Raw genomic sequence first — 10477 nt, 5'->3', positions numbered from 1 at the left:
TTACTTAGTTACAACTCAATAGGCTCATTTACAGCAATTCTTTTATAATTTACATATGCTATGGAATTACTGTATTAGTGTCTGGCTGTTCTATTCTTGGAGGGTAAGGTCTATGCCTTACTCAATTTTTTTGTCCCAGAACTCGGCATGCCTGACACACATTGTTTTCAACCAATTTCGTTGATTGTATCAATGATAATGAGAAATAAAGAAACAGAGGCCCAGATAATTGAACTACTCTGGACCACACACAGCTACCTTGTTCCAGAACCAGGACTGGAACTCAGTCTAGAAAAATGGAAGCTCGGAAGAAGTTGTGCAGCATCTAAATAGAACTCCAGCATGAATGAGAAGCACTAGTTTCTCACCATCAAGAGACTGGCCAGAAGCTGTGGGAACTCCCACAGCTCGAGACCTCCATGGTCAAGTATCTCCATAGTGGATGTGACCCAGGAAGGGCGTGAGGACAGGGGTCCTGGGTATTTCATCATGGAGGGGAGACTGGACCCCTGGTTTCCTTTGTCCTTTTTAGTCAGTTTCAAGCTCAGCCTCAGACAGTGGTCTTTGGTTATTATTTACCCTTCTCCTCCCAAATCTATTTGTTGCTAAGATAGTTCTTCTCCCAGTGTTACTTTCCTACAGAGTGAGTATTGACAGGGGCCTGGGAAGAATCATTTACAGTCTGGCCCCTTGGGGATGTTAGAGTTGCCTCCTTCCAGGTCTTCAGCATGAAAATCCCCCTTCTCAGCTTCCCCTCCAGCACCAGGTCTCAACTTTCACCCCCACCCCCAGATCTCCCAAATGCCCCTGGTGAAACTCATGAGAGCAAAGATAAAGACAGTGAAGAGAAGCAGCACAGAGGCAGGTGTACAAACAGAATCTGATTTTTCTTTTCTCCACTTTTTGAGATGATTCCAACGTCCCCAACCCACCTCTAGCAGCAAAGAAGGCCCCTGTGCTTCCCTGATCATCATGAACCTTCAGAGGATGCTGAGTCGGGGTCCTCTTTCTTCCATCAAAAGACCCAGCCCTGAGGGTAAAAAGCCCAAGATGGGAGACAGGTGGGTTTTTCTCTCCACTGAAACTTTTTCTCTTTTACGGCACATTTTGGGCAACCTTCAGGCATATTCACATGCTGGTAGTATTTAAACTTTGCATTGGAGTGCAAATTCCAGGATTTATGCCCTCACTGGGACCAGTGGAGGGGGGAACTGGAGGAAATGTGTGGCCCAAACACCTCAGCCTCTTTTGCTCCTGGGGTGACAGGGTCTCTGCTGGAATTACAGAAACTGGCCCAAGACCCAGAACCTGAATAGAATGCTTTAGAGTGAAGAGAGGAATCTGGCACGCCCTCTTCTCCTCACCCCTACACCTAACGGCTAACCTATCAAACAACACTTTTTGCTACCACCTGACCCAGACAACATTGTGGCAGCCAATAAACCAAAGCCCATTCTTCCTTTTCTCCAAGAATTAAATCTAGGAGTCCAGCTGCTTGCTTGACAAGGGAGAAGTACAGCAAGGCCTAAAGTGCCCTGACTCACAAGAGACCTGACCCCTGCTGAAATGTGCCTGACACTGTAAGCCAGCTAAGAACCTGCACTGGGTTTCCTTGGCTCCATCTCTAACCAGGGTAAGTGGGATTCAGGAAGCTGGCTCTATGCCCTCCCCTATGAATCTAGTACCCCCTAGTGTTACAGGCTTTTAACTAGTTAAACTTGACACTGCACTCAAAGGGCTCTTCTGCTCAAATCATAAATGTGCATGCTACTTTTTTGCCAGTAATTAAGACTACTCATACACGTTTAAGTAACATTTTCACAAGCATCGAGTCTTAACTAAATACCTCCATCAACAGGAAGTTCTAGAGTTATACTATATGAGCCCTAAGGATTTGGAGGACATTATACACCCATCTTAATCCAAAAAGCTAGATGCCTGATTAATGGGGTCTTGATCACGGCCAGGCAGTATATTTAAGTCAGGCCTGTTTGTGCAGCTTTATATGTTCAGTGCTTAGCGTAAGTCCAGACACACAGTCAGACCTCAATAAATATTTGTTGAATTTGAATAAATCCTGTAAATATCTCACTTGGAGACATCAGCTGTGACATCTTCTCTTACTGCTTCTTCTCCCAGAAGCTCCTCGTATAACCCAGGTCTGACAGCAGGGGGGGCACAGGGGGCTGCTCCAATCCCAGAGAGACTGACACAAATTCCCAAAGGGGGCTGAATTTAGACCAGGCCTCAAAAGCCTGAAGTGACCTCCCCTCCCCATGTTGATGACGGGGTTCGTAAGGTGCAAGTGGGAGAGTGAGCAGAGGAAGCGGGTTTCAGGCCTTAGAACCCACTGAATTAACTCCTAAGAGAACTCTTCCTTTGCAGAGAGAATGCACGAAAAAAGAAGGGAGAAAAGCAGCGGAGCCTCCCACAGCTGTCAGCCTGAGACAGCTGCTCTCACCTCAGTCCATCTGGGGAAGGGGCTACAAAGCAGACAATCTTTATTCACAATTGGGGTGGCAGACGGGAGAGACCCCCAGGTCAGTCCAAAAGCAAAGATATGGGCGGGGAGGTGGGGAGATGGAGCAGGGCAGGGACTCAGCACTCGTCCTCGCCCAGCAGGGCGTAAGGGTTTCGGGCGGCCAGGCTGGACCCTGGAGCTGAGGTTGGGGTGTCCTCATCCCCTTCCCCCTCCTCATCCGCATCCCGGTCCTCCTCTCCCTCCTCCTCACAGGAGCTGCTCAGCTCTTCCTCCTCCTCCTCCTCCTCGTCACCTGCTGGCCCCACCCTGCCCTGCAAAACCACCAGCTCCATGGTCTCTGGGTGGGACTCCCAGGTGCCTGGGGAACCAAAACAAGAAAAAGAATGGAGAGTTTTGAGCAAGAAACTAATGCCAGGCAAAGATGGGGAAGAGGCAAAGACTAAGAATAACAATAACTTTTATAGCTGCTGGCATTCATTTGTTCACGCATTCATTCAACCTCTCGTGTACTGGGCACAGAACAGAAGCTCTGCACACATTAACTCCAATCGTGACCACCACCTTGCCAGGAGGCAACTAACCACCCTGGTTCTGTAGAGCAGGAAGTCATCTCAGAGCTGCTTAGTAACACAGAGCTGGCCTATGGGTACAGAATCTGAATCCTCACACCTACAAAGCCCACACCTTTTTGCCTCCATCACCGCAGGGGCTAGGGAAGAACACTGGCTGACTGACCTTTCTGCTCGCTGTAGCCTGGGGGCTGAAAACACAGGCTGAGGCGGCCATCCAGTGCCAGCCGCAGGAGGCTATTGGCCGCTCTGTACACATCATTTCGGGCCGCCTTGGCTGTCTTGTAACCACGTTTCTCTGCCCAGGCTGGAAGGAGAAACGAATGGGGAGGGAAGACCATCAACCAGGTCCAGTCACAATCATCCCACTCTCCTAACACAGTCCTTCCAGTTTCCCCCAGAATATTCCAGGCCCGAGATCTTGCTGGCCCTGAGACAGAAGCCTAGGGGTGACTGGCTAGCTGCCCCATCGATGGCAGGACCTCTGAGGAAGGAGAGGAAAGGAATAGGGCAAGGGGAGGAAAGCCAGGTGTGTGGAGCCCACCTTCACAGATGTCCCAGGCACACCACGGGTGTTCTGCGGAGGGGTCCTCGGCCTCTGGGTGGCGCAGGTGGAGCAGGGCCTGCACAGGGACCCGGGAGGCCAGGTAGCCCACAGCGGTGTATGGCTCCTGGATTTGGGCGATGGGGTAGACCCCTGCCAGGACCTGAGGGGAAACAAGAGCACTCAGCACCTTCCTCCATCTCCTGCCTTCTCCCCGCCTCTGGCCCCTCTGCCCTCATACCTGCAACTGCCTGGGCAGAAGCGAGGGGAATATGAGGCCTGGACAGTCACAGAGCTTCACGGAGGGGGTCAGAAAGTAGGTCTGAAAGTATCGGGTGTGGCCCGGGGTTCTGGAGACACTCACGACCTTCCGCCCCACCAGCCCGTTGATCAGCGAGGACTTGCCCACATTGGGGAAACCTGAGGAAGACAAGGAAAATTAACACCTGACAGATCCTTACTCTGTGACAGGCAGGACGCCGTGCTATAGCTATAGATGAACGGAGAACTAAGGTGCAGAAAGAAAGAAAGGAAGCGGTATAACATCACAAGTTACAAATCAGGCTCTGGGCTGCCAGGGCTGAATCCTGGCCTCCCCATTTACCTAAGCTTTGTGACCTCGTGGCAATTTACTTAATTTTCTGAGTCTCTGTTTCTGCATTTTACAGAGCAGATACCTCCAACCTCAGAGTGGTCAGGATGAAATGAGAAAGAAATACAATCGCGTGGCACTGTGTCTGCAGAAGTCTAAGTGAGATACGCATCTCGTAATTATCAAACTTCTCCAAGGAGAAGACTGAGAGCCCAGGGGCTCACTGCCACTCTCTTCATGACCACCACCTTCCACCACACATCTCCGCTACAGCACTCTGGCCTCCCAGTGCCAGAATCTCCCTCCCAAAGGTTTCTTCCATCCCACCTCTGTGGTCTTACCCTGGACCTGTCACTTCACGCCTTCCAAATCTCACCTGCAAGCACCCCTCTCTCTGCCCTGACATCTCGTCTTTCCAGCTCACTTATTCTGGTTCCTCCATTCCAATAAGTCTCTGACACTGACTAGCTTGGGAACACTATTCAATACCCGACTCACGTCCTCACTTCCCTTCTTATGCAACTTAGATTCCGTGATCCAGCTCTACAGCCAGTCCCCCTCACAGACCTTCCACTCCCTGGTCCCACCTCTCCCCTTCTTCTTAGTCACCTGGCAAAACTTCAACCCTGTAAAATGCAACTCTGGCCATTCAGCAGCTGACTGAGGCTGGGCAAAGATGCACCATGGTGCTGACTGCTCTCTGTTGACAACCCACTCAAGTACAGTTGGCCCTTGGTATCCACAGAGGATAGGTTCCAGGAGCCCCTGTAGATACCAAAATCCCTGGAGGCTCAAGTCCCTTATATAAAATGACGTAGGGCTTCCCTGGTGGCACAGTGGTTAAGAATCTACCTGCCAATGCAGGGGACATGGGTTCAAGCCCTGGTCCAGGAAGATCCCACATGCCGCGGAGCAACTAAACCCGTGCGCCACAACTACTGAGCCTGCGAGCCACAACTATTGAGCCTGTGCGCCACAACTACTGAAGCCCACGCACCTAGAACCTGTGCCCCGCAACAAGAGAAGCCACCACAACCACCTAGAAGCCCGCGCCCCGCAACGAAGAGTAGCCCCTGCTCACCTTGACTAGAGAAAGCCCACGCGCAGCAATGAAGACCCAACGCAGCCAAAAATAAATAAATAAATAAAAATTTAAAATATAAATAAGTAAATAAATAAAATGGCATAGTACAGTCGGCCCTCCGTATCCACAGGTTCCTCGATTGTATCTCCTCTCAAAAGGGGGTGGGGGGATAAGACTCTCCTTGGACAACCCCTGCCAGCCTCATTCCTCTCTCCTCTTTAAAAGAGTTCTACTGTAAAGTGCCACAACTAGAGAGAGAAAACCCGCACGCCACAACTAGAGAGAAGCCCATGCACCGCAATGAGAGATCCCGCATGCTGCACCTAAGACCCAACGCAGTGAAAAATAAAAAAAAATTTTTTAATAATAAATAATAAAATATTTTTAAAAATAGGGAAGATTCTTCTTAGACTTAAAGAATTAAGACCCAGAAAGAAACTGACACTTCTAAGCTACTACTATAATTTAACGATCATTCTATGATGGACTAATTACTACAACTAAAAGAGTTAATATGTAAATCATATAACCGTGCCTGGTTCACAGCAAGCATCACATAGATGTTAATTTTTAACAATTATTATTATTACTATTATCACTATCTGTCAGGCTTTGTTAGGCTCTCTCTACACTATTCCCTCCATTCCTCTCATCCATTCTTTTTTTTTTTTTAATATAAACTTATTTATTTATTTATTTTTATTTTGGCTGCGTTGGGTCTTCGTTGCTGTGTGCGGGCTTTCTCTAGTTGTGGCGAGTGGGGGCTACTCTTCGTTGCGGTGCGCGGGCTTCTCATTGCGGTGGCTTCTCTTGTTGCGGAGCACGGGCTCTAGGCGCCGCGGGCTTCAGTAGTTGTGGCACGTGGGCTCAGTAGTTGTGGCTTGCGGGCTCTAGAGCACAGGTTCAGTAGTTGTGGCGCACTGGTTTAGTTGCTCCGCGGCATGTGGGATCTTTCTGGACCAGGGCTCGAACCCGTGTCCCCTGCATTGGCAGGCAGATTCTCAACCACTGCGCCACCAGGGAAGTCCTCATCCATTCTTTTAATTGAGCATCATTGTCCTCATTTTTCAAATCAAAGTCACTAAGATTGACAGTGGGTAAATAACTTGCCTGAGATCAATACGCTGAGAAGCAGAATTTAACTCAGGCGTGCCGTGATCCTTCCACGACAGCAGACAGCCTCCTCTGCCCTCAGAGACCCTGGAGCCTAATGGGACCTCACCACCTTCCCTCAATTCCAAATATTGAAACCCTGTGCCTCCTAGGAGGCCGCCATGCGTGGGCCGCCGCTTCCTTACCCACACAGCCGATGGTCACCACCCCATCCTTGTAGCGCTCCCGTGTGGGGCCTGCTGGCTCCATCGCTGAGTCAGTCTGCTGCTCCACCAGGACGGCTGGCCCATCCTCCTCTTCCTCCTCCTCCCCGGAGCCATTACCCCAGGTGGCTCCAGCCACATCCCGGGCAATCTTCTCCCGCCAGCTGCTCAGGTCCACTGCGCAGGGAAGGAAAGAAGAAGAAGAAGGTTCTCCCCAGGGCCACTGTATACGATGGCGCAGACCATGCACTGCACAGCTGATGTAAGTGGCGCCCTCTGGATTGGGTAGGGCCAAGCTGCGCAACAGCGACTCGCCCCAGCCTTCACTTGACTCCACCCCGGAATCAGGTGCATTTCTGAGTTTCTGAAAAGCACTGGCAACACTGAAGGCAGCAAACCACTCAGGCTCCTGCCTCCCTGCTGCCTCTCTTGTCCCACCAAGTCAGGCTGCTCCCTCTCCCACCCCACCCCATGGCCTCTCACCTGAGTCCATAATAGAGGGACTGACTTTGGGAAAGGTGAGCAAAATGACTTGGGGCTTTGGGTCTCCCCCACGGCCTCCCACAGCTCCCCTCTAAGGGGCACATACCTTTCCCCGCAGTGATAGCTTCACAGGCTCTCAGCAGCTGCTCCGGCCCCAGAGCCCGAGTCCATCCTCTCCCCCGCCTCCGACTCTTCTTCAAGACTGAGATCAGAGGGCACAAAAGCGTGAGCACACCCCATGGGGCCTATGTACCCCCTCTCTCCCACCACCCTCAGGCCCTAGATCAGGTCCCCCTTTGTCCCTTGCCACCCCACCTCTCCCACGCTGCCCTCCTCATTGCCCACTCACCACTGCTAGGGTCCTGTGGGGTGCGGGGATCCCGAGGAAAAGAGGTGAAAAGAACAATGTGGAGCTGGGGATAGTGTTGATGGAAATAATGCTTCCAGGCAACCACGAGAGCTGGCGGGGCCAGATCCACCTTGTTCAGGACCAGCACCAGGGCCAGCCCTAGCTCTCCAGTCACGTACTCATAAAGTGCTGGTGGGAAATTCACAACCTGGAACAGGGATGGTAAGAGGAGGGAGTGATGCGAGGTCAACCCAGAGTTCTCTGCCTCCAGCTCCCCACACAGCAGGCACAGCTTGGAGACAAGACCCTGGTGGAAGCAGATTCTGGGACAACAAGGATAAATCAGGCAAACTGAACTAGGAAGACAAAGCAGGCGTAAGTAACACCTATGTGTTTGTCTCTGGGGGGCTTCCTGTAAGGCCTGATTAGGAATGGAAATGAGCTAAAAAGAAGACAAGGAAACAGAGACCCCCAACACAACTGGGCTAAAGGCTGGGATCACTCACAGGGCTGGGAGTTGGGATAGAAATTAATATCTATTTTCACATGTACGCAACTGTCTACATGTGTACACAAACGTGTGTGTGCACGTTTGTGTTGAGCACGTGTAGCTGCATAAGTGAGCATGTGAATGCACATGTATGTCTGTGAGTACGTAGGAGTGCGTGTGTACATGTTAAGGACCTCCAACCTAAAGGTCCGCACAGACTCCAGACCTCCCTTTCTCCCACTGGAGGACAACAGTGAAGTGGCATAGCCAGGTCACACAAGGGCTGCCTAGCAGCAGAGTCTAGAGCCTTAACCACTACCCTAGCATCCCAGGTGAGGACGAGTTCTGTAGTAACCGATATGGCAGGGAAGCCCCCTTCACAGAATCCCCTGGAGCTCCACACTGGGACTTTCTACTTAGCCCTAGTGGGCTAGGAAACAGGATGTGTATGCAGTTTTCCATCAAAGAAATAAAGGAGAGGAGAGGCAGTTGGCCAGGGGAGGAGTGACAGGCTCTGACGCTGATGCATAAAGACTGAGTTCCTGACTGCAGACATCAGGATGGGGTAGAGGAGACTGGAAAAGAAGAGGTTACCTCTCTGACTCCCAACTCCTGCCTCTGCCCTTTACCCGGCAAGAATCTTCCCCCCTCCTGCCCCTTACCCACCCTCATCCCCAGGACTCACTGGATGTCGGATATCAGTAATTAGCAGAACAATGTCAGACATCTCTAATACTCGCCACAGCTGCCTCCACGTCTGAAAAGACAAGGTCAGTGGAAGAGAACCTGAGCCCAGAGTCGTTCTCCTGCATGACCCCAGACCAATTTGACCACGGGTGACTATGCCCCACTCCTGTCCCCACTCTAGTCTAACCTCCAGATTGTGCTCAAAGTAGCTGAGTTTCTCTGAGGTGTAAGCCCCATGAATCTTCCCAAGATACTCCTGGAAGCTCCGTTCCTCCTGGCTCATCAGTTGCTCCTTGGACATCTCATAGCTCCAAGGAGGACGTCGGGGAAAGTCCAGGACTGAGAAATCAAGAAAAAATCCAAATAAGTCTGAGGATAGTTTCAGGACTCAAGGGTGCATCCATCCCAGACCCCTTCTTCCTCCCGGTCAGCTCTTACTCTTCCAAACTCCTTTCCCCAGCCCACTGCCTGCCCCAAGCAACCAGGCGTTGAGCTCTCACTCACCGGAGCCGGGCTGATAGACCTCCCAGATGTCCAACACCAGCAGCTCAGCACTGATGGGCTGTAGCACTTGCTCCCGGGCTGCTCTCTTTCTCCTCTCCACCTCCTCGCGGCTGTCTCGTTCAAAATGCAGCCGGTATCTACAGGACAGGGACCACGCCATCCATCACAATCCTTGGCCACGAATTCCCCTCTTGGGCAGGCAACTTCGCAAAGCTTTCACTCCAGAGTTCAAGTCTCCCCTCTGAGTCGGCCCTCTCCCAAATCTCTTTCACGCAACAGCAGGCCTTCCCCTAAGTTTCGCCCTTCTGAAAGCCAAACTCTCTCCAGCCCCTCCAGAAGGGAAGATTGTGGACCGCTCCGGTGACCCAGCGGCCCGCGGAGAACCGTGGCAACCCAGCCCCACCAGTTTCAAGCCTCCCCCAGCCGCAGCAGGTTTCCCCCAACGCTCTGACTTCCGGGTAGGCGGGGAAGCCCGGGCCAGAGCCCCCTGTCCACTCTCACCGATTTGGGTCATAGCCTCGTGAGCCCAGCCCCTGGGAAGGCTGCTGGTTGAGCCTGCGGATGTGATGGGTCACAGACTCCCCGTCCGAGGTGTCCGTCTGCTCCTCCCGCCGCTCCCGGCTCCCGCTGCGGCTGTTGGAACTGGATCGCAGCCCATCTTGAAGCCCTGCGGGGAGGAGCCGGTGACGCCAGGGCTGGCCAGCTCTCCCGGGCCAGAAGACCCCAACCCGGTCGGCCTGGCTCCTCCCCACACCACCCCAGTCTTTTGAGGCCGGGCCCTCCCACCTACTCTGCTCAGGACCCTCCCGGATGTGCGTGGGGGGAGGCACTCCTCCTCCAGGGATCTACTGGGATGACGCCCCGTTGGAGCTGGAGGGATTCCCCTCCCCCAACTCTCCATCCTTCCCCACCCCTTCCAGATGTAGGGGGCTGGGGTGAGGGAATCCCCTCCGCGGTCACCCACGCGCGTCGGCGCGCGGCCGCCACCCCCTCTCACGCCTCCCAGAGGTGAGGCGGGCACACCCCTCCTCCCAGATGTGCGGGAGTCCGAGCCCCGCCCCCTCCTCTGGCTCCCGCACTGACCTCGCTTCCGCTCCCGCTTGTCCTGCAACTGCTTCTTCTTCTGCTTCACGCTGAAAGGCTTCTTCCTCGGCATGGCCCGGACCAGTCACCTGGCCCGCCCTTCGCCGAGCTCCCGCCGCTTCAACTGACTCCCCCCGGGCCAGCCCCCGCCGCAAGGGCCCGGGACACTGGAGGGGGCGGGACTGGAAGGTGACGTCAGCGGGCGGGCCAGGCCGATGCGCCCAGGCGGCCCGGGTGGAAGGCAACCAGGGGGAAATACAGTCACTTCCCACTGGGAGCGAGGCGAGAGGATGA

At 53.1% G+C, this 10477-nt stretch overlaps 1 protein-coding gene across 1 annotated transcript; it reads right to left on the bottom strand.

Moving 5' to 3' along the window:
- Positions 1–868: 868 nt before the first annotated feature.
- Positions 869–10392, bottom strand: GNL1 (G protein nucleolar 1 (putative)). The gene is made up of 12 exons (XM_007194023.3): positions 10184–10392; positions 9602–9767; positions 9101–9237; positions 8784–8935; positions 8595–8666; positions 7420–7627; positions 7177–7272; positions 6570–6764; positions 3837–4015; positions 3596–3758; positions 3218–3358; positions 869–2840 (listed from the first exon to the last, which is right to left on the bottom strand). Exons 1-12 carry the CDS (start codon positions 10254–10256, stop codon positions 2599–2601), a joined length of 1824 nt encoding a protein of 607 aa, XP_007194085.2. The 5' UTR covers positions 10257–10392; the 3' UTR covers positions 869–2598.
- Between the last annotated feature and the right edge of the window lie 85 nt (positions 10393–10477).

The sequence above is a fragment of the Balaenoptera acutorostrata genome, chromosome 10 (genome assembly GCF_949987535.1).
Source record: "Balaenoptera acutorostrata chromosome 10, mBalAcu1.1, whole genome shotgun sequence".
Lineage (NCBI taxonomy): Eukaryota > Metazoa > Chordata > Mammalia > Artiodactyla > Balaenopteridae > Balaenoptera > Balaenoptera acutorostrata.
The sequence above is the reverse complement of the archived record's forward strand: the minus strand, read 5'-3'. Positions and strand labels throughout refer to the sequence as shown.

Excerpts from the sequence above, each read along its gene's own strand:
- GNL1 (XM_007194023.3), bottom strand. The coding sequence starts at position 10,256 with ATGCCGAGGAAGAAGCCTTTCAGCGTGAAGCAGAAGAAGAAGCAGTTG. Across the intron at positions 8,667-8,783 it reads ACTTTGAGCACAATCTGGAG|ACGTGGAGGCAGCTGTGGCG; the intron begins GTTAGACTAGAG and ends TTGTCTTTTCAG. Across the intron at positions 4,016-6,569 it reads GGTGACCATCGGCTGTGTGG|GTTTCCCCAATGTGGGCAAG; the intron begins GTAAGGAAGCGG and ends TGTCTTCCTCAG.